We start from the raw sequence: 24,490 nt of genomic DNA, 5'->3' as shown, positions 1-24,490 counted from the left end.
GTTGATGTAATTTATAGTAATATTTTTAGTATTACGCAAAAGTCTTTCAAATATAATTCCTTCGAAGTGATGGTACTTTATGTAACATTATGTAATGTAAGTTACAAATCCCATTTGAAATTCGTGCTGGCTACTGTATACAGGCCACCAGGGAACCATAAAGACTTTATCAAAGAATATGCTGATTTTCTATCAGAGTCAGGATTTAGACCGTACCATAGTACTGAGACTGCTCTCATTAGAGTTACAAATGATTTGCTCTTATCATCAGATCGGGGTTTTATCTCTCCATTAGTGTTGCTGGATCTTATTGCTGCATTTGACAGTATCGATCACAACATTCTTTTAAATAGACTCAAAAATTATATTGGCATTAGTGGAATTGCATTGGCATGGTTCAAATCATACTTATCTGACCATTATCAGTTTGTAGTAGTAAACGAAGAGATATTGATCACAAGTTCAATATGGAGTACCACAAGGCTCAGTACTAGGACTGTTGCTTTTCACTCTGTACTTGCTACCCTTGGGAGATATCATTAGGAAGCATGGCGTTAGTTTTCACTGTTAGTTTTCACTGTTTTCACTGTTGATAAAAAAATTGGATGACCAGTAATTTCCTACTATTAAATTCAGAAAAAACAGAGATTCTAATTTTTGGACCAAAAACCTCTTCATGTAAAAACCTAGAATACTGTCTAACACTTGATGGCTGCTCTGTTAAGTCTTCGTCGTCAGTTAGGAACCTGGATGTGCTCTTTGATCCCAATCTTTCATTTGAAAGCCACATTTCTAGCATTTGTAAATCCGCATTCTTCCATCTTAAAAATATATCTAAACTACGACATATGCTCTCAATGACAAATGCAGAACCTTTAGTTTATGCGTTCATGACCTCAAGGCTAGATTACCGTAATGCTCTACTGGGTGGTTGCCCTGCTCGCTTGATAAACAAACTACAGCTTGTACAAAATGCAGCAGCTAGACTTCTTACTAGAACCAGTAATTATGACCATATTAACCCAGTTCTGTCAACACTGTCAACAAGTTCTGTGACTTGACATTATGGTGTGCAAACAGGCATTTTAAATGTGTGTTCCTCCTTGCCCTCGCTACATCATGGGCAAGGATACACACAATTTGTTCATGGTTTGTTTGGGAGCTGAGCATGCATGATAGTGGCAGGGCTGAGCGCCAATGGATATCGTGGAGGGGTTAGAAACGGGGTCTGCCTTTTCTCTGCCTATACCCACGGCATCCAGCAGATTGCAGGGTTAAACCCTTTTCAGCTCAGCTTTTCGGTTCTCAAATAAAAATATATGCAAATATAAGGGGGCTGAAAGAGCATGGGTATGGGGCGATGCCAAAAATAGAACAGATGCTTGCGAGCTATCTGTCCCCTGGCATGGCGCCGTCCCTTAAGGCCCCGACATTTCCCTCCAGGTGGTGCTGGTGGGTAAGGCATATACAGTAGCAGGCAGACCTGCTGAGAGACCTGGAATTTCTCCTTCTCTGGACTCAGGTCTCTGGGGCTGCTGGGCGGGAGCAACCTTAACTGTTAACGAGACCAGGATGGCATTCTCAGCCGAAGCTTCTGAAGCAGAAGGTGGATCTGAGGACCGGGTGGATTGTTGCTTCAGTGTACTAAGTTGACAACTCAAAGAACACCAGAGGCCAGTCTCCAGAGGGTGGTTCCCTTAGTAGACCATCTGGCAGCGTGAAACTTCTGTCAAATGTGTCACAATGGGTCCTGAAGAATGTAGAATAAGGCTACAAAATCCAATTTGGACGCCTTATTTCAATGGGGTTTTACCACTGCGGTGGGCCCCAAGCAGGCTCTGGTAATGGAACAGGAATTAAAAACTCTCTTGGGCTAGGAGGCCATAGAATGTGTTCCTCCACCCGAGACAGAGTCCCACTCTGCATGATCAAGGTTATGCGCAGGTGTCTACGCACATTGGTGATATGGAGGAAACCTTGGTTCTTGTCCCAATGTCAGCTTAGGGTCTGTAGAGGAGTCATCATCTCTCATAAGACATAAATTGCCTGGAAATGATGGCTGTGTCTTCATAGCCTTGAAGCATTTCCTCCCAGACCTGAGAGGCCATCATGTGCTTGTTTGCAGGCAACACATCAGTGATCTCTTATATAAATCATCAGGGGGGTCTGCGTTCACATTCGCTATGCAGACTGGCACACCAGATCCTTCTGTGGTCCCAAGGAAAACCGTTCTCCCTGAGAGCAGTATACATTCCAGGGTACCAAAAAAAGGAGCAGACATCCTGTCGAAGCAGGGGCTGAGGCCCGGAGAATGAAGACTTCACCCCCAGGTGGTGGAGCTCATATGGGGAGTGCATGGCCAAGCAGAATCTGTTTGCGTCTCAGGATATGACACACTGTCCACTTTGGTTCTCCCTCACTCACCCAGCTCCATTGGGGCTGGATTCCATGGTACAGACATGGCCGAAGCTCCCAGGAGTTCTGGAGAGGGTCCACAGGGATAGAATAAGTCTGCTACTGGTAGCGCCGTACTGGTCAAATCGAGTGTGGTTCGTCGAGTCCCTCCTCGATGGCTCTTCGGTGGAGAGTCTGGTCAGGAGGTATCTTTTGTCTCAGGTGGGAGGCACGATTCCTCATCCACGCCCAGACTTATGGAACCTGTGGGTTTGGCCTCTGAGGGGGCCCAACTCATAGACTCAGGTCTTTCAACTGGGAGTTACTGCAGAATCATTTTTCCGCATGGTTATCCCCTTCCATGCTGAAGGTGTACGTGGTGGCCATAGATGCCTACCATGTCCCTTTGGGTGGTGTATCCCTGGGGAGAAACCTGTAGGTGACACATTTCCTCTGTGGTGCTTTGAAGCCAGGACAGGCAGTATGGCGGCTAGAAAGCCTTATTATATAAGGGGTATCCCTACAGGATGCGGTATGTGGCAGGCTGGTACTCTCTGCTCACATTCATAGGATTTTACAATCTGGACCTGGGCTCTACACCAGGTTCCCAGGTCCTTGCAGTGATTCACACAGACAGGCACTTGTAAGCATGACGTTTGGATATTGTCATTCCCAAAGTGTCCTTGACGCAGCACGAGTTCCCCTCAAAAGGGAATGTCTCGGGTTATGACTGTAACCCTTGTTCCCTGAGAAGGGAACGAGACGCTGTGTCTCGCTGCCATATTGGATATATTGACATATTGTCATGCCATTGGACTGAGTTCACACACGTGCTTCAGATGCAATCACTCAGAGGCGTTCCTAAGGCATCCTTGATGCAGCGTTCCCTTCTTGGGGAACAAGGGTTACAGTCATAACCCAAGATGTTTTCAGGTACTCTTTACACCTCTGAGTCTAAGTGGAAAAGAGGGGGTACATAGAAGTATGCCTCTGGGGCTACCCCACTCTAAAAATTTTGGGAGTCACTGAGTTATCTGATTTTACTTTAAAGGGATAGTTCACCTAAAAATAAAAAGATCCTGTTGTTATAATTATTTTTAATTATAATTATTTACTTACCCTCATGTAATTTCAAACCTGTATGACTTTCCTTCATCAGTGGAACACAAAAGAAGATTGAAGAAGACATTTTTCAAAATATTTTCTTTTGTGAAAGGTTTTACAGGTTTTTAGAACATGAAAGTGAATAAATAATGACAGAATTTTCATTTTGAATGATCTGTCTATATAAGTGGATCAGCTGCTAAAACAATGTAGACAGCACATGCAAATGCTATAAGTGGGCACAATTTATTCTTAGTCAATTCTTTTCTCAGATATTTGTATTTTTGTAAGTGTTTCAATGCTTTCTGAAACAAGTTTTTTTTTTTTCTCTCTGTAAAGTAGGTCTACATATAACACGGGAAGAGAAAAATGCATGTAATCTGCACATGTCAGATAGATGGAGAAAAAGAGATTGAGATGAAGTGACAGAGTTTCAAAGCTATAGGGGTTCATGCCACATGGCCACCAGGCGGTCTCTAATCCAATCACACACACATGATCTGTGCCCTTTCACAGGAAATGCTGGGACCCAGGCACTAATTAAAACAAAATCTAAACACAAGTACTGCAAACAGGATATGAGATTTAGAGCAACAGCTGGTCCACTTATTGAAGGAGAGGCAGACAGAAGCAAAATATACACAGAAGCATGACGCATGAGGTTTTCATTTGGGACCGTGTTTAGCAGCTCTCTATGATGATGATGCAAAACTAACATTTTTAAATCTGTTTCCAAGGCAGTATATTATACTGTCCAACCAATGCAATGACACTTTATATTATTTTTCTATAGGAGTGCTAGAGAGAGAAGAGAGTGGAAGCAGTAGCTCACTGACCAAAGCCAAGATCCTCTATAGGTCTTGCACCAATGAGAGTGAGTATAACATGATTGGATATATAATTATATAGGCTCTTAATATATTTTTATAAATTGTTAGAAAGATGCTGTCATGACATTATACATGGAGAATGTCATTATGAAATCATTATGTAGTTGTTTAAATGAGCCAAACATGCAGAGATTCTCAAACAAACAAACAAACTACAATTTAAATATTCATTGGCTGCTTAAATAAGCCTGTATTACTCTAATATTCTCCTGACAGGCCTCATTGAACAGAGAGGTGGGGCACCTCTCCTCACAATGCTGCCAGATGTCTTTGAGTGGCCTATAGCAACAGATGATTGGGACACCACCTACGGTAGGAGAAGATTTCTCAGTAGATGTTTATATAATCTTAATTACCTCATATGTACATTGTATCCTAATTTTTCTTCTCTCTTCTCCTCTACAGGAATGAATTGGAGAGCAGAAGATGCCATAGCTAAACTTAATGAGAAATATGGAAAGCAAGTCCTAATTAGCTTTTTTATTGGTACAGATGACCGAGACTCCAATGCACACATCATTCATGTAGGTGTGCGCAACAACAGACAACTTCGTCTTTTGCATACAAACACAAATGCATGTTTACTTTTGTTTAAAACACTTCTCCACCGCAGAAAAAAGAAAACTTCCTCTAAATGCCTATACCTTTTATCTCCAAGAAGTCTTTCAATCTAAAGACTTAAAATAAAAATAAGACCAGCAATAAAAATTGCTTTAAACAAAGAGTATTAATGTTTATGGGTCTGTGAGGATTTTAATTGGAATAACTGATACAGTTTTAATGAGGCAGCACTACATGTGGATGCATTGGATTTTCAATTAAGAATGAAAGGCTGATTGTCTCTTGGTTTTATTCTCTGTGCCAGTTCGACCAGCCAAGTCTTGGCCTCTCCTCAAGGGACTACTATGTGTGCACCGGGCCCTACGAGGAGGTAAGAATGGCCTGTTAAACAGGAACAGGTGGATTTTGTCAAACTTATCTTTGTGGTTCTTTCTTTCTGTTTCTTTTTCCTCCTTAACTCCTCCCTACAGAAAAGACCAGCTTAGACCAGGATTAACTTTCATGCTGGTTCACACTGGTATAACTGTCTGTCTCTCTCTCCAACATTTTCTTTAACTCTCTATCCAATACAAAAGCCCATATTCATGACATTTACAAAATGTATGAGTTGAAGCAACCTATGGCCTTTTTCATATCTTGAGTTCTTGCTGTGTAGATTGAAATTATTGCGCCATCAATCAGAAAGTGTAAATCCACTCTTAGAATAAAAGTTAAGTTTTGCCTCCAGCTTTACCTTGGATTTGCCCAGACCACACAAATTAGAAGTGCAAGATAATTACATCTCCTAAAATATCAGTCTGCTTATTTAAAATAAGCTAATCAATTTCCATTTCATTTCTCTTGGAGTGTTCAGACACAAACTGTTAGTTATCATCAACTGATCGTTACTCAGGTCAGACTTAGGTTGTGCTATGTGCCTTTAATATGTTCCAGAATTGGTTACTTTGAAAAAAAAAAAAAAGGCAACAAAGAAAGTGGGGAAGCCTCATCTTCTCAGAATGAGACAAACAGATGGAAACACTTGGACCAAGAGCTTGTCTTTTGTTTCCATTTTGAAGATTATCAGTGATGTTAATATAACTTTTTGCAGGAAAGCAGAGGATGAGAGGAAAGAAAGAATTAGCTTGAATAGTTTCTCACAGAGTGCACAAATGTATCCTAAACAACTGGAAAGCCAGGATCTAGGTGCTCTCGTACTGTACTGTAAATAAAGAACATATTCATGCTAACAGGTAGAGATGTGATGAGACAGTTAGCTCACGATATGAAACAACAGGTATTGAATTTAGCACTCATGTGTTTTCAATGTGTTTTTTTTTCTTCTCAGGCCTGTGTGACATATGAAAACTTCATGACTGACTTGGTGAAGCTTATCCGAACTGACCGGGATCTGAAAGTTAATGACACTGATATCAGGCAAGAGGTTGCCCGGGTGATGATGATGGAAAAGGAAATTGCTAATGTAAGCATGGAAACTTTCTGGTGTCAGACCTGATACACTGTATGTAATCAACACCTTTCAAACTATTGAGAGGCATAATAGTAACTGCAGCACTTGAATATCACCAGATGTTTGCTAATGTATGCTGCAACTGCCTAATGTTTCCATTTTAGCAAATGTAAGGCAAGTTTTAATCAACTTAAATGTAATACTTTATACACTGGTTGACGCTGTTCATTACTAATAGTATAGATCAATAATCAAATTTTTAGCACTACATTTAGAGTTAAATTAGGGGTAGATTTCCATTTAATTTTATATTTATTTTATATTTAATGTTATCTTTATATTTAGTTTCATGTTCACATTATATATATATATATATATATATATATATATATATATATATATATATATATAGCCATGCAATCTCCTCAGACAAATATGTTTAGTAAAATAAGGCAAACCTTTTCTATTCAGGAATGGAAATGTCCTTGTGTACAATGTTAAATATGTAAATGGTCTGCTGAGTCTGGTATTGAAGAACTCAACCTGAAGTCTACTCAAACTTTGGGATGAGCTGACAAAATCTGTTCCTGACCTCACTGATGTTCTTGTGTCTGAATCAGAGCAAATAACCCCAGCCACTACATCCAAGTGAAGGCTTCACAGCAGACTACAGCAAGCAGGTCTTGAAATGAAATGTTCAACCAGCACATATAGATGTGATGTTCAGGTGTCCACAAATTTTGGGGTTCACTTATTACAAAGGCTTGGAATGAAACTCTACTAGAAAGAGAGGGACTGATAAAATTAGTTTGAGTTTTATATTTTAATTTCGGTATTTACGCTACCTTATGTGTACTTCTAATTTTAAACATTTGAAAAAAGCACAAACTTCCTGCTCCATCCTTTTTTTTTTTTAGTTATATCTGGATACTTGAAAAAAAAAATACTTGGAAGTTACTTGAAACTTTATTGTACATTCATTGCCCAAGGAACAGTGTTTCTTTGTTTAACCCATATGTTGTGTTTGTGCTCCACACTGAAACAATTTGCTAGAGTAGCTGTACAGCACAGCTTTGGTAAATATCACTGCCATGTTTCCCTCAGTGTTCCTGCCTGGTGATGTTTTTACCTTTTATGATAGTGAGCTCATTCCTATTCAGTTTACACAGTATGGATTACAGGCCTAGTAATTTGTGGTGAGGCTTGAGTCAGACCCACACTGCTGCTGAGACCTTTTTCTTGACAGTAATAATTCAATTCAATTCAATTCACATTTATTTGTATAGCACTTTTCACAATACATATCGTTTCAAAGCAGCTTTACAGAGAGTGCATGTCAACATCACAATTTAGAGAATGCAGTTAGCTAATAATGTATTAATTTAGGCAATTAATTTACAATCACTGTTAGCAATTTAATTGAAGGTAGAAGCAAAGAGCTCCTGGAAAAATGAATTGCATATTAACAATAATTAGGATATATAGAAATTTGGGAATGTGCATGTTGATCCAGATGTTGCGTCTTATGAAGTCCTCGCAGGAGTTGGCGCCGTCTCTTCAAAAGTGTTGGTCATCTGAGGTCTTCTTAAGAGGCTGGATCCAAACTGAAGCTAATGTACTCTCTAGTCACCTCGGGACGGGCGTCCCGAGGTAAAACGGAAAAGCAAATGGAGAATAATTAGCATAGGTGCTGTTCATAACATTAAGCAAAATAAGACTGTTTAATGTTCATACTCAGTAAAAATCACAACAGTGCAATATGGATTCATGCAACAGCGGTGGATTTGGTTCAGAGGAGTGTACACAGCAAATTTTACATGTTCTAGATTAAATTCTCTATTGAGGCAATGGCAGGAAAGAAAGAAAGAAAGAAAGAAAGAAAGAAAGAAAATAAGGGAATTGGGCTGCTGTGTATATAAAATGACAGAGGACAACTAGACAAAAAGCTGTTGAATCTCCTTCTCACATCCCAGGAAATGCACTGAAATTCATGCTCTCCCTGTTGTCACAGGCAACAGACACACCAGAGGACAGAAACAACCCGGTTCTGCTTTATAACAAGGTGCCTCTGGAGACCCTAAACAACAACTTCACCCTGGACTTTGATTCTAAGGTAAAAAAAAAGAAAAAAAAAAGTGTCACCTCCCATGCTACTGCATACAATGCCTTATCATACACCTCTATATAGTTTACTTATGTATAATTTGATCTTTATTGAATATTATTATCTTATCCTCATAAAGTAACAGATTTTCATTTTGCACTGCACTGCTCCTCTTCAGGTGTTTAACTGGACGCTCTTCACTAATAAGATCATGGATACAGTTGGTGTTCCTATTACAGACAGTGAGGAGGTTATTGTGTATGCCCCGAATTACTTTAAGAGGCTCAACCCTGTCCTTGCCAAGTACACAAAGAGGTAGTTCACGACATGCACAATTTTCTCTCTAGAATGTGCTATTAAAATGCTGCTATAGAATATGACCACACTAATATTATTTTTCTAGTATACAATATGCATACTGTGCTTGCAAATTTTCTTTATACATGGAATATCAGCTTTGGCTACTACATCTCCAAAATGTTTAGGATACACTGTGTGAAATGCTGTATCCTACAATGCAATGTGCTCACCTTGACAAATGAATTAGAAGCAATCTGTAATGCTTTTTAAAGTAAGCATGGAAGGAAATTAAGATTTTTTTTTCTTGTCTATTTTTTATGTATGCGAGTGAGACGACTTGATTTTGTCCATAGGGGGACAGTAACATGTAAGGGACAGTTTGCTAGAGGAGAGGTTTTGAAACTCATCTGGCTATTGGATGCCCTTAATGCCCAGTCCTTGTTCATGTCATCAGAGATGTTATTGCGAGGGAAATGAGACGTTAATATTTTGGATTAAAAGTACACATTAATAAAAAAAAAAAATTATAATAATAATGATGATATGCGCGGATAAATAATTTTTATAAACACTGAAGCATTCCATAAAAAAACTAAGAATTGTCCATTTTGATTTCATTGTGACTTTAACATCTGTTTCTTGACTTAACTCGGTTTCCTGAAAGGGAACTAGACACTGTGTTATGACATTAATACTATGGGATTGCTTCTATGTGAGCCGGTGTCTGAAGCATGTGTGGAAAACAAGCCAATCACATTGGCCAGAGAAAGGTCAGGTGAAGTAACATCAGTGCGCCACGAAGACCATAAATAGATGTGTCATCAGATAATAATTGTCTAAAGGGAGGCATTTCAGGCTGTTGAATTATGGCAAGGCAATACAACTTCTCGTTCCCTCTCAGGGAACTGGGTTACATGCGTAACCTGAGACGTTCCCTTTCGAGTGGAACTCAATGCTGCGTTATGATCTTAATGCTATGGGAGCATTAATACCCACGTCGCCATACTGAGGGAATGCCTGACAAAGGTATGCTCAAGCGCAAATGATAAGCGACCTAAAAAAATTCAGAATTTAAAATCAGTGACATTAATACTTCATACAAAGCATACCGCGTGCCTCATAACTAGCCAGAAAGATTACTAGGCCTAACGGCTGAAAAGTTGAAATATCCTGAAAGGACCTGAGACCTCATAGCCACATCCAGACTACAAAACCTTTTGAATGTGTGTGGAAAGAACCAGCCTGCCACAGCACAGACATCCTGGAAGGATAACGCTTTTGGAGGAAACGAGGAAACGAGACAAAAGGGGATTCCGCCCCACAGTGGCTCTATTAATATGACTGTGGCAAGCAGATATAGCAACCACATATACTTTTAAGTGTAGCAGGTGATAATCCTGCTGAAAGGTGCTCTTGCAAAAATTCCAGCACTGAACCAATCGGGCAGTGAACTGGGTCAGCATGATGCTGTGCACACCATGATTTGAAGAGATGCCACTTCAGGGTATAAAGTTTTCTGGTAGAGGGAGCTCTAGCTTTTAAAATGGCATCAACAACCTCAGTTGAGAGACCGGGATTTATGAGCTGGTCCCCCTCAGGGGCCAGACCCACAGCTTCCATATCTCAGGCTGAGGATGAAACACTGTGCCCCGGAAAAAGAAGGTCCCTCCTGGTCAGAATATCCATAGGAGAGACTAGAGGTTAAAATCAGCCAGTTGTCGATATAATTGAGTACACAAATGCCCAGTTGCAGAAGTGCCACATTCATGCATTTCCTCCTGGCCGAACCTCTTCCAAATTAGCTCCACTATCTCGGGACAGAGTCTCCACTTCCTGGGCCTCAGCTCCTGCCTCGACAGGATGTCTACCCCCACATTCAGATGCCCAGGATTGTAAACTGCTCTGAGAGAAAGCAGTTAGTCTTGCACTCAGAACGGGATCTGCTGTACCAACTTAAACAAGGGGTGTGTTTAAGAAAATACCTGAGAGAAAGGAATACAACCTTCATCTCTAGGCAGTTTTTTGTTCCAGAGGAGATGTTGGCCTTCCCAAACCCCCTGGACTGGGCGACCGTCCAAGATCACTCCCCAACCCGTAAGGGAGGCATCTGTGGTCACTAGCTATGTTTCCATCCAAAGTTGCGAATTTAACTCAAAATTGGAAAATTGCATAAAACATTTGCACTAATAAAGGATCATTTCCATCCAGTAAGTCGAACAGAACAATATCATCACTTCCTAATAACCTGATGCTAAATATCACTAAGTAGGAGAAGCCAATGTATATAGCCTAATTATTTTGTATATAATAAATTACTTGTGCTTCAGAGCATGCAGATGAAATTCAATAAACACGTCATGCTATCTTGCTTTCGGAGGTGAATGCCTGCTGTTTGGGAACGCAGTCATGTAAGACAGTTCTGGGAGGTGATTATACCAAACCACTTTGACAACAGACTTTGCTCAGGCATTTCAGAATGACCAAAACAACATTTCAACAATGAGATCAGTCCGCTGGTTAGTCCAGTTATGCCGTCCCATCACACAAAGTCATATGACTTTTTTTAATGCGTATCAAGGAATGTGTTTGAGGTAAATGTGTTTCCATCATAGCTAATCTGCATGCTTTCTTAACAGATACAAAATATATCTGACTAAATTGAGCACATAAGTTTTTTATGTGAATTTTTAAATTTGCACCCACATGGAGGTCGAATCCCACAACACTCCTGGAAACGTTGTCCTCTGACTTGGAGAGAGGACACTCTTTTTGACAATTATCTTGCATCTTGAAGTTAAATTCAATTTTAGCAGAAGCCTCCACACTGTCAAATACTGAGATAGAGGATTAATTTTCGACTTCAGCTTGAACTGAGGAGGTTAAATGTTTGAGAACTTTAAACAGTGTACCGGCAGGTTCTTGGCTCACTAAAGAATTCTTTTGAGAAGGAAGCGGGAATATCAATGAAGATATTCATATTGGGCCTGAAGAATTTCCATTGTGTGCAGCAACGCACCAGCCTGACCCGCTGCCTCATATGCTTACTTCACGAGAAGAAATCGCCAAGCGAGCTTCTGAATCCAGAACGAGATCCTGAGATTCTGGTGATGCAGCAAGAGAAAGGGCAGAGCCCGCTCAAACTCATCCACCAGATCCATCTGTGAAGCCCATGATTTAAGTCAATGTGCTGCCTCAGCAGATGTGGGACCTAAACCACGGGGCATATACACCTGACTCCCATCCCTCGAGAAGAGAGCCAGACGTGAGCAGAGCTTCCTCAAAGTAAATTTTTCACAGTAAGGGCAATCGCCTCCCTCAAGAGATAATCTAGCATGTTCTGCTCCCAAGCATATCACACACAGATCATATTCTTCACCCCTAGTAAGGGCATGGTGGAACATACTGCTTAAATTGCTTGTCTGGTGCCATGGCTTGATCTTTCACTAAAAACATAAATGTTAGACAAACTTGGATTCTTTTTTTTTTTCACTCCTAACACACACAGTGGACTTTCCACACACACACACGCAAACAAAAGGCTTCCTGAAGACAAAGAGGCTGATGATGCATTTTTCGGGGATCTATTTATGGACTTCATGATGCACTGACGTTACATCACCTGACCTTTCTCTGGCCAATGTGATTGGCTTGTTTTCCACACATGCTTCAGACACCGGAAGCGTTCCCATAATGTCAATGTCATAATGCAGCATTAAGTTCCACTTGAAAAGGGAACTATTTCTATAACTGGGTTCCCTGAATTCACTACACAAATAAAAAATTACAGTATATACATATAAACCATGTGATTGTGTGTGCAGGGACATGCAGAACTACATGGTGTGGCGTTTTGTTATGAATCTGGTGGTTGGTTTAAGCAGACAATACAGGGAAACCAGAAAAGCTTTCAGAAAGGTAAGGACCAAAAAAAAAAAAAAAAAAAAAAACATAGATCTAAACAGTGAATTAACTGTCATAATTTTAAAAATGTTTATGCTCGTTCTCCCACCTCTCTCAGGCTATCTATGGGACCACATCTGAAGCAGCTATTTGGAGACAGTGTGCCATCTATGTGAACAACAACATGGAGAATGCTGTGGGGAGATTGTATGTAGAGGAGGCCTTTGCTGGAGATAGCAAAGACATGGTGAGCTGTGTGTGCATTCAGTGTATGTCTGTGTGGGTCCTATAATGATTCCTGGAAATGTGCTTGTGTGTTTGTACACAATCTCAGTCCCGTGTGTGATGGCTTGAGTCGGGTCCATTTCCTCGTATGCATGTAAGAACAGCTGAACAGTGCACCAGTACCACCTGTCATAAAACACACTCTCTAACACTCCATTAATCACTGGACTCTAGTGGCCTCAAGCCCACCACATGTACGGTGTGTGTATGTATGTGTGTGTAGTTACTTCAACTATGGCCACTGGGAATAAGAAAATTGTTTCAAGGAAAATCTTAAAACAATTTTCATACTCAATAAGTCATTTTTCCAAAACATTGTCATGAATATTTCCATCATATTTCAACCTACAGTATGTACGTTTCATGAGCACAGTTTCTGTGGCGGAAATGACTTTTTAAACGTCCTTTGTTAGCATTTTTGTAGTCTAAATACAAACAATTAAATAAATCAAAATATTTTCAGGTTTTTTTTTTTTTTTTTTTTTTTTTTTTTGTTGCATAATTTGATGTAATTACTATTTGACTGGAAATGACAACCAATATCATTATTATGTTCACAAATTATACTTAACTTTTCACACAATATATGTCTCATATTTCATATCTTATATGTTCTCTGACTTCTCCTTGGTAAACAAGTACACTAACATTTGATAAAACTTCAATATGGTCAAATTTGTTTGCTTGTAGTGGAAATTACAGTCGAACTGTGGTTCAGCCTAATTTTTGATACAAAAATATTTTCAAAAATATTGAAAAGTTTATATTTATTTGACTCTTTGTTTAGATTAACATAGTTTTATATATATATATATATATATATATATATATATATTATAATAAATTTTCACAGACTATAAGTAACTTTGAAACTATTGTGCATGTCAACTTGTTCTACTAACCCAAACCCTAACACCTAACCATCTACTACCAGTCTACTAATACTCTAATGTGAGTTAGTTGACATGTTATTTTTGTGGCTGACCTTACTGCATATGCATTTGTAGGAGTTTCCCTTTCAGACACAAAATTTATGGGAGGGGAGCATTTAAATTAATCATGCAAGGTGATTTACTAAGGTTTGCGCTTACTGGTATTTGCACCATTATTTAATGCCCCCAAAAAAGCATGTCTTAAACCAGCTAATTTGCGCTGCTCTTGGTAGATTGCGTTAGTCACTAGGGAAATGTTCCGGCTGTGTCTGTGTTCTTTAATTTGTGCGTCATCAGTAGATCACATGCAGAACTTTCCACTCCCATCGGCGCTTTTTTGGAATTGCGCTCTCATTTATTAAGGGCCAGATTTACTAAACAGGGCAAATTGACGCTAATTTGCCCTGTGTAGTAAATCTGGCCCTTAATATAAAGTGTTGCAGAATGTCTAAAGTGGACCATCAAAATAAGTGTAAACGATTATTTCCTCTAAGTGATGTTGTATGATGTCTTATTTTTAAATGTAATAACCTTAAATGTAAGATAATTTTATGTACAGGATGTGCTGTGCACATCGATAAATATCAGCTTGCTTGATGACGTTTGTTTTTTTGGCACATGTCAGCAGCATTTGGTTTTATGACCGTACTCTTCTGCATAAGCACATGCATAACAGCAACCGTTAGCATGTGGACTTGTGGGTGCGTGTGCCTGATCAGGTGACCGCTACAAGTCCCTCCCACAAATCACTCCTCACATCCATGTCATGCCAGTGAGGTCACCAGGATAACGTTACAGATATGCACATGAAGTATATGCCAAAAATTAGCCTGATACAGCACTGTCTATCTGTCCAGGAGTCTATCTAGCAGTAATGAGAACAACATTCAGTGAGCTATCAGTGGTCTCTCAGTCTGCCAGTTTTATAAATGAGAGAACAAGATATCTTGTAAGTTCCAGTTAAAACAAATTCATCATGCAGAGTGTGAAAATGGATTACATATAGCTGATTCTTCTTCCATTTTTCCATAACTTTATCATTGACAAAGATAAACAGAATATATACACATTTTTGTTGTTTTTTACAGACAGGTTATTGGCTTTAAATGGGTGATAAAGAATATAAAACAGTTCATAATTTTGAGTAATGTTAGGATACATTTGCTTTCCTCCTCATAGATTAGACCTTTCACTAAACTCCACTTCACAACACTCATTGTGGATCTTGGCCTGCATACTAGCTACCTGTCTAAACTGCATGAAAGCTTGGGCTTGTACTAAATTCCATAAAAGCCTACAAAAGGTGGTTGCTATTTATTATTGTATAGACATCTTATTGCCCCTTTATACTAGACTTACTGAATAGTGCCTGTTTATCCTTTGGATGTACTAATGCAATCTAAATTGCCCACATGTATTACTCAGATCTAAAAAAAACAATACAAGCACAACCTATGTATGGAATTTCTGTGGAGAAATGGTGTCTCATGATGTCCTTCTCTGTGATTTGCTCAGATGGATGAGATGATCACTAACATAAGAGAGGTATTTGTGAGCAATCTGGAAGATCTAGCCTGGATGGACGCTGAAACTAAGAAAGCTGCAGAGGAGAAGGTGAGGCTTATTTTCATTTCTCTGTTTCAATTTTAAGCTTAATAACACTGTATAATCACTGCTGATCAAATAAAGATCCAATAAATATATTAGCTACTTAATAAAATAAAATAAATAAATAAAGGCTATTTCTTTATTCTTCCTCACTACAGGCCCGAGCAATCAGAGAAAGAATTGGTTTCTCAGAAAATATCATGAACAACACATATCTGGACCAGGAGTACCAAGATGTGAGTGGCTACAAGATAAAGAGTAGACTGAGGAGTCAGGAGTTCAAAAAGATCATTTTAATTTAAACAAGGGGTGTCCAATCCTTTGAGTTTTCCTCGTACAGACGACACCATTGTCAAAACGATCCCCATTCATATGAATTTGTGAAAAAGACTAAAAACGCTGTATTCTGCTGGCAGGCCATTAGATGGCGATGAAACACTATAGACTGAACATGTAATGCGCATGTGTATGACGTCATCATTTTCACATGACGTCATCGTTTGGGCTTTTCGTTTTTGTTGTTTACACGGAGACTGTTTTCAAAAATTTGCACTTTGAAACCGTTTTCAAAAGTTTGCATTTTCAGGCCACCAAAACGCTGTTGTCGTGTAAACGCATAAAAAGTTTTCCGTTTTTAGTTGAAAATGGTGGCGTGTAAACAGCCCCTTAGTTTCAACCATAATTAAACATACCTGAACCAGCTAATCAAGGTATTGCTTAGGCATGCTAGAAATTTCCAGACAGGTGGTTTGAGGCAAGATGGAGCTAAACTCTGCAGGACAGTGGCCCTCCATAAGTAGGTTTGGACACCCCTGATTTAAACCATTTAAGACCAATCTGTTGTGTAAACCTTTATTTTTTATTAGTTAAGCTATAATGCAGAAAAATACTTTGAGAACATCCTGAAGAACTTGGAGTTTGGTCAGAAGAAACGCCTGAAGAAACTGCGTGTCAAAGTGAACAAAGAAGAGTAAGACCTCTTTCCACAATTTTCCCCCAAAATAGCTCTAAAATAGCTGTCATTTCCCAGTTTAGTAACTGCTATAAAACCCCAAGGAATAAAGATCTGTCATTAAATATTAAAGTGATATGCATCTCTAATTCAAGGTGGATCACAGGAGCTGCTGTGGTCAATGCATTTTACTCATCTAGCAGAAACCAAATAGGTACTTGAAACGCATTTACACAATGTAGCAGTAACTGAACAAAACAAATCAGGCATGTCTGATCAATTAACTAATTATTAATACATCGGAATTATCTGCTATTTCTCAGTATTTCCTGCAGGTATTCTTCAGCCCCCATTCTTTGGTAAAGGTCAGCCCTGGTCCCTGAACTATGGAGGCATTGGGATGGTCATTGGACATGAGATCACACATGGCTTTGATGACAATGGTATCACAATAGATACAGACCTCCCTTAAATAATTCTTCACATAATGCTTTTTTAAGCTTAATCTCCATGCATTTCCTTTCTTGTTTAGGACGTAATTTTGATAAAGATGGTGACCTCAAAGACTGGTGGACTCCATCTTCGACTCAGAAATTCCATGAGCTTTCCAAATGCATTGTAGACCAATATGGAAGCTACTCTTGGGATTTGGCAAATGGACAAAATGTATAACATCTGATGTCTTCACATTGATTCACACTAATTCACAGAGTCAACAACTGTCTAATCAGACAATGATCATAGTTTAAATTCCATTTCTTTTATATATATATATATATATATATATATATATATATATATATATATATATAACAATGAGGTAATGTAGCATAATGAGGAGAATATATTCAAGCTGATATGCAACACAAATGTTGTTTAACAGAAAATACTACAGTTCTATCTACCCTACTGTGCTAGGCTGTTTATCGTATGTGGCACATAAGACTTTCATGCCTCTGTCATGGGTTATTCACAGCTGTCTGGCAACAGCACTGTGAACCTTATTGTACACAAATAGTTGGAACTAGAATAAGCTGTGATTTTCTAGAGATGTAGAAAGACATCTAAATTACGGTCTTATTTTCCATCCCCTTTCTTCTTTCTCTCTTTCTTCTGTCTTCTGTGTGAACAGCTAAATGGGAATAATACCCTTGGGGAGAACATTGCTGACAACGGGGGCATTCGCCAGTCTTATCAAGTAAGGACAGGGCATCTTGACAGGGCAGCTCTTTTGACATCCCTTTTTACAGCCAGAACTTTCTCACTTGCAAAATGGTCCAACAATTCAATCACTTTGTACTGTGAATCTAATTTGAGCCCATGTGAAAGAGTTAGTTTGAAGGTTAAAAAAAATAAAATAAATTGATGATAGATTCTCATGTGCTGAGCAGAGAAAGCAACTCAGTTTGTTTCACTGTGGATGGATTTCTGTCAGACTGTGATGACAGGGAATCGGCTTAATAGTTTAGACTTAAAAAAGCTGAAGGGGGGGAAATGGATTATGGACTACAGTTTAGTGTGTTTAATACTAGGTCTCACTGAACCATCAAATATGGTCTATAGTATATACGATACAATCACAAATCTATCACTGATTCACAGGTCACATGTGATTCACATTGTTTTCAGAAAGCATTTGGCTGTAAGATGAAACTTCATGTCTGATGTTAATTATTATTTAGAAATCAGAGAGAGAAAAGAATTTGTTTCCAGTAACTGCTTCCAAAGATTCATCAGTATCACTGTGCTATGACTTTTTCAGGCCTACCAGAACTATGTGAAAAAACATGGAAAAGAAGCTCCTCTGCCTGGAATTGATCTCAATCATGAGCAACTCTTTTTCCTTAACTTTGCACAGGTGAAACTCTTTTTGTTCTTATAACTAAGAACATAAAGGGATATTCCATGTTCAGTACAAGTTAAGATCAATTGACACCACTTTGTGACATTGTGTTGATGACCACATTTTCCCCTACTTTTCCCTCCTTAAAAAAACCTGGCTTACAGTGAGGCACTTACAAGTGAATGGGGCCAGTTCATAAATATTAAATTACTCATTGTTAGCCATAAGACGTGAACAAAATGTGTGACTGTAGTGTAAAAAAAAAATTACTTAACCATTTCTGTGTAAAGTTGCATAAAATTTTACAACTTCATTGCCATGACAACATATAATTCCAAATAAAAATTAAACGACATCTTAAATACATCGCAGTTTTATTTTAAGCTTCACATATCTGCTTTTAATCTGCATGTTTCTTTTTGTGTGAAAAATCAACATTATGCCAGTACTGAATGTATTGAACTTCTGCATGGGACCAATCTAATGAATATGAATGTCTCAATGAAGCTTCTTGAATATTTGTATTTTGCTTTCAAGGTTTGGTGTGGAACACATAGACCTGAGCATGCTGTCAACTCCATCAAAACTGATGTCCACAGTCCAGGGAAGTTTAGGTATGTTAACCTTTCACTGACAGTGATGTATTTCTGTCTTTATACATTTAGACTGTTACAGTCATGTTAGATTGTCTGGTGATCTCTACTTTGTCATTTTTCTTTGTGCAGAGTTCTTGGGTCATTACAGAACTTTCCAGAGTTTGCCAAAGCCTTCCAGTGCCATAAAAATGACTACATGGTGCCTGAGAAGATTTGCAGGGTGTGGTGATTATTCAAGGAACAGAAGATGAGGGTTATATTGAGGGCCTGTGGTCCATAGACCCTCTCACCTCTCTGCTGACTCGTAGACCACTATGGCAGATGCTGAGAAATACTGTAAGCTATGGCCACTATGCTCAACTCCACCAGTGTATTTGAGCTATATACAGAGAGGGGGAGCTGTCTCAGTACACTCCTGCAAGCAACAACCACTCTATTTGATTACAGTTTGTGAGATCATTACTCAATCCACGGCTCTTACTGTTTTATACACTGTCAAATCTAAAGTAAAGATTATATAGATACTGTAAAAATGATCACATTATGTTAATATCAAGTAAAACTGTGAATTGGAGATAACAATAGCATTATGTATATTTGTAGCAATACTAGTATACATTTACTGCTTATACTGCCACTGGTGAATCTGAGTAGATTCAGTAGGTTAAACTTTAAAGCTACCCAAATATGCCAAGAATATTATGTATAGTACAATGAGATTTGATAGATATTTCAGAGAATAAGAAAATTGTTAAACTCTGTATTCCTTTGTTTGAATAGCAAATGATCTAATTTGTACACAGCACATTGTAAATTTAAATATGTAGATTCATTTGTAATTTGTCAATGAATACATTTTCCATAGAAACTTGCATAATATCATAAACGATTAACTGGGACAATATAAATTGACAGTAAATCAGACGCCAAATGTTTGATCTGAAAATCTAAAACATGAGAAGACGGATAGACGCATTAAAATGCAAAGGTTTTATTATTTCAATGTGTTTGGTGTGTGTTTGTGTTGTTTTTCTTCCTTCATTGTGCTGGCCTTGACATTTGCTTGTATGAATGGGTGTGCATGTGGCAAACGATCTCTAGTCTGTCAAGCATCATTGAATTAAAGCCTTAAAATGTTTAATTCTATTGTTTTCACCATCTATCAATATTTTCATATGATGTAGAAGGCTAACTGAGTCATACTGAGACCAATCCATGCACACAGTGTTAATGCCAAAGATTTTTACAAGTACCCTTGCTTTTTTTTTAATCTAAAAATATTCTATATATCTGATATAATTGCTTCTGAAATGCTGTTCCCAACATATACATTACATCCTCATAAGCAATGACACAAACTGCTAAAATACTTTTTGTTTTTTCTGTTTCACATTTTTGGAAATGTAAAAGATTATATGTGTAATATTGTTAGTGATCAGATTAGTAACTGTATTTTACCTAAGCTGTATAAGATATATTTATTTTTTGTGGGCATTGGTAAACGCAAAGGAATTTTGTCCGAAAGCTCCTCTGTTCTGTGTCAACAAAGACATAAACATCAACTGCTACTGTTTTTTTTCTCCTCTTCTTCTTCTTCTTCTTCTTTCTTTACATTTTTGTTCTTTTCTGTCTATTTGTTCCCTTAGGGTCTTTCTTCTAAGTATGGTTTACCATTTTACATCTCTGGACACTGCTTCCCCCTCTCTGATAAAATACTGTTCACCAAAATCCATCTCAACCAATCCACAGACAAATATACCTCAGATGCCTGTATTTAGATACTTTGTAATAAGCATCTTCAGAAGAGAAATATGTTTTATTAATAAATTAATGTAAAAATCTCTTTGTTGTGTATTTTGTTCTCTCAGGGTCTCTGCTTCTTTGATGAAAAGCATTGAATGGGGAACAAAAACAGGCCTCAATAACAGACAACCTCTCTGGCATTTTCTTTGGCAGGCAAACAAGCTCTGGGAGACTGTAATGCACAATATCAGCGGCCCAGTGAAAAGAAACACTGTTATTTTTCCCTATGTCATGCCTTCACACTGCATTGGGTCAGATTCCATCGGGGTACTTGCTCCCACGTGGGGCTTGCAAAAGTCAGAATGTACAGTCCTTTGCAGTGCGCACTCCCAATCTTCTGACCATTGTAAAGCATCACCATAGTGATTTTCTGCTCTTTACTTCATCATATTAGTCCTGTAGGTCCTGTCCACTATCTTTACAGCCTCTTTGCAGATGAGTTAAATATACCTCATGCTGCCACCCCCCTGATTAAAGACAGATTTGTTGGCTCATTGGTGACAAGTTGCAGTGAGGGCTGAAACTTGAACTGCAGGCCTGAGATACCCTCTTCACACCCTCCTCCTAATCACTCTTCAGCGTGTACTGATGTTTGATTCTGACACGTTTTTTTTTTTTTTTTTTCTTGGGTGGGGGTTGGGGGATGGGCTTGTTTATCATAATGACTTTACATTGACTTCCACTGTCTTCATACAAAGCCACTATACTTAACCCTCACTTATTAAAACATTCAGTAAGTTTATTAATCTGTTTTTCTCTTGGGGACCATTGGCTGTTTCCAACCATGTAGGCAACGCCTGACCCCCACACACATACTGTATAAAATCAAAACCAAACACTAACAAATAAGAAGTTTGTATTTTTTGGTTTTGTGTTTTACAAAGAAAATTCAGGCTTATTTTGAGTTCAAAATTAATTTGTTTTCAGCCTTGAAACAGAATAAATTTGCTGTCCTGTTTCTCTGCTGTTTTCAATTTGCTACAGTTGGACAGTGTAGCTTAGTATAATTGTACCACCTTGTGACTGCATGGGGATTTACATGACCACCAATTTTTCTAAACTATGTCTAAAGCAATATTTGTTATTACTTGGAAGCAAAGAAATGATCACACAATCTCTCTTTTTGGCCAGTACCATGAATGTTTGCTTGTGAATGAGCAGGCCTAATACTGTCTCCTCAATGTCTGCACCGCAGAAGATCATTTAACGACTATAACACATAATTTCTCTTGTTGAGAAAACTATTTAATGATTCTAACTATCATTTCACCCTTAATACTGGGGAGTTACTTGCACTTTTATTAGCCCACCTGGCTCTGAAATTGGGTCATAAGTTTTGATGCCAAGCAAAGCTAAAAATCAGTACACTAATCAGTACACCATCTCACATACACAGACATTACAGGTTTCTCTGGTCCCATCACCCCTGTGGTTATAGGTCATTACAGGTTTTTTTATTTGCTTTGATACTATTTTCACAAGCAAGGTGTCTATTTTCAAAACTCTTAGTACAAAACTCCAAACTGATCACACCTGTAACACAGCTAGTCACTCTTTCAAAACCTGACCTCTGCTTTCATTCTAGTTTTACAAGTTTTCATTCTACATAATCATTGTTTGAAAACACAAGATCATTGTGATATGTAATGAGAGCATTTGGTTTAATCCTCGAAACACAACAGTATGTTCTTCTTTCAGTTTAGTACTTTTAACATTCAGTTAATACAAACAATGCAAGATACATGTTTCAAATCACCCTTGTTGCTGGATTAATTACAGTTACACAGGCTATAGATGCCATATTAGAAAATAAACTTGCATTACCTACATTACATAATTGACATAAAAGCCATAATGTCATGAGGTTTTGTGCTAGAACAGAGTTTGTTGCCAATACAGTAAATGTTCTAACTGTACCATATGACTGAATCTATACTGTAGTTGATCTTTACAGATGAAGGGTGAGTTACAATAATGTAGCAGTCTCTGCCATGGTAATGCCTCTGTCTACAGTGTCACATGGCATATACAGTTTTTTTTATTGCTTTGGTGCAATTTTCACAAGCAATTGGTAAATAATAAGCATTTTATTGCGTTATAAGCAATTTATCTTAGATGATAACCACAATTTTCAAAGTGTTTGTGTGTGTGTGTGTGTGTGTGTGTGTGTGTGTGGTCCTACTGCGTTGTGAACCAAATGCCCCAACAAGGATGGTAATACCAGTAATTTTAGACCTTGTTTGGACATTTTTTTGGTCCCCATGAGGAAAACAGCTTATACATCATACGGAATTATATTTTTATAAAATTTAAACATTTTCTGTGATGGGTAGGTTTAGGGGTAAAGGGGATAGAATATACCTTTTATACTGTATAAAAATCATTATGTCTATGGAAAGTCCCCATAAAACATGGAAAACCAACGTGTGTGTGTGTGTGCGTGTGTGTGTGTGTGTGTGTGTGTGTGTGAGAGAGAGAGAGAGAGAGAGAGAGAGAGAGAGAGAGAGAGAGATTTGAAATTTGTGAACACAGAGCAGGACAGAGTACAAGGGAAAAGAAACAGTCAATGACTGTATAACATCAGATTGATCAAAGATGCATCAGAGGGGAGACAGATGGCATCATTTTACATTATAGTCTGCCATGTGATATGATAAACAGAGGTATTACCATGGTAGAGACTGCCACATTACTGTAACTCACCCTTATAAATGTAAACTACAGTATAGATGCAGTCATATGGTACAGTGAGAACATTTACTGTATTGGCAGCAAACTGTTCTACACAAACCTCATGACTGTGTCATAATTTACACCTTTTGATAACACACTGAATAAATACTATTACAAACATTATGGATTTTATGTCAATTATGTAATTTAGGTAATGCAAGTGTATTTTCTAATTGTGCCATCTGTAGCCTGTGTAATTTATTTCAGCAACAAGGGTGATTTGAAACATATATCTTGTATTGTTTGCTATTGAATGAACCGATTGTTAAAAGTACTAAACTGAAAGAAGAACATACTGTTGTGTTTCAGTGATTAAACCAAATGTTCTCATTACATATCACAATGATCTTGTGTTTTGAAACAATGATTATGTAGAATGAAAATATGTACAACTAGAATGAAAGCATGAAATCAAGTTTTGACAGAATGACTAGCTGTGTTACAAGTGTAATCAGTTTGGAGTTTTGTACTAAGAGTTTTGAAAATATACACCTTACTTATGAAAATAGTACCAAAGCAAATAATAATAATTAAAAAAACTGTATAATGCAAAATGCAGTATTTGATGCCATCTGTCTCCCTTCTTCTGATCAATGATGTTATTCAGTTTCTTTTCCCTGTACTCTATCCTGCTCTGTGTTCACAAATTTCAAATCTCTCTCTCTCTCTCACATGGGCATTTTAACTGTATAAACTGTATATTCTATCCCCTACCCCTAAACCTACCCATCACAGAAAACTCTCTGCATTTTTACCTTTTATAAAAATATAATTTTGTATGATTTATAAGCTGTTTTCCTCATAGGGACAAAATAAACAAAAAACAAAACAAAAAAAAAAAAAAAAAAAAAACAAATCCCCACAAGGTCTAAAATTACTGGTATTACCATCCTTGTGGGGACATCACACTTTAAAAATTGTGGTTATCATCTAAGATAAATTGCTTATAATGTAAAAAGAATTCATTACATTTGGTTATCCATATCAGAAATTGCAAACAAGTTCTATAGAAACTATGCCTAGAATCAATATCTA

The 24,490-nt window shown here is 38.0% G+C and overlaps 1 protein-coding gene across 2 annotated transcripts in view; it reads left to right on the top strand.

Moving 5' to 3' along the window:
- LOC127500304 (neprilysin-like) overlaps window positions 1–20,762 on the top strand; it is a 67,767-nt gene extending 47,005 nt beyond the window's left edge. For both annotated transcript variants that reach the window (XM_051871396.1, XM_051871397.1), the window contains 19 exons: window positions 4,292–4,372; window positions 4,605–4,700; window positions 4,794–4,912; window positions 5,254–5,319; window positions 6,277–6,411; window positions 8,411–8,512; window positions 8,682–8,818; window positions 12,625–12,718; window positions 12,822–12,950; window positions 15,436–15,534; window positions 15,687–15,764; window positions 16,395–16,498; window positions 16,636–16,694; window positions 16,804–16,923; window positions 17,013–17,146; window positions 17,613–17,678; window positions 18,243–18,338; window positions 18,861–18,937; window positions 19,049–20,762. In XM_051871396.1, the coding sequence (XP_051727356.1) occupies window positions 4,292–4,372; window positions 4,605–4,700; window positions 4,794–4,912; window positions 5,254–5,319; window positions 6,277–6,411; window positions 8,411–8,512; window positions 8,682–8,818; window positions 12,625–12,718; window positions 12,822–12,950; window positions 15,436–15,534; window positions 15,687–15,764; window positions 16,395–16,498; window positions 16,636–16,694; window positions 16,804–16,923; window positions 17,013–17,146; window positions 17,613–17,678; window positions 18,243–18,338; window positions 18,861–18,937; window positions 19,049–19,148 (1,892 nt within the window). In that variant the 3' untranslated portion in view covers window positions 19,149–20,762. The remainder of the gene's footprint in view (window positions 1–4,291; window positions 4,373–4,604; window positions 4,701–4,793; window positions 4,913–5,253; window positions 5,320–6,276; window positions 6,412–8,410; window positions 8,513–8,681; window positions 8,819–12,624; window positions 12,719–12,821; window positions 12,951–15,435; window positions 15,535–15,686; window positions 15,765–16,394; window positions 16,499–16,635; window positions 16,695–16,803; window positions 16,924–17,012; window positions 17,147–17,612; window positions 17,679–18,242; window positions 18,339–18,860; window positions 18,938–19,048) is intronic.
- The last annotated feature ends 3,728 nt before the right edge of the window (window positions 20,763–24,490 follow it).

Source organism: Ctenopharyngodon idella, chromosome 18, assembly GCF_019924925.1.
Source record: "Ctenopharyngodon idella isolate HZGC_01 chromosome 18, HZGC01, whole genome shotgun sequence".
Lineage (NCBI taxonomy): Eukaryota > Metazoa > Chordata > Actinopteri > Cypriniformes > Xenocyprididae > Ctenopharyngodon > Ctenopharyngodon idella.
Note: the sequence above shows the minus strand (reverse complement) of the source record. Positions and strands in the feature narration are given on the sequence as shown.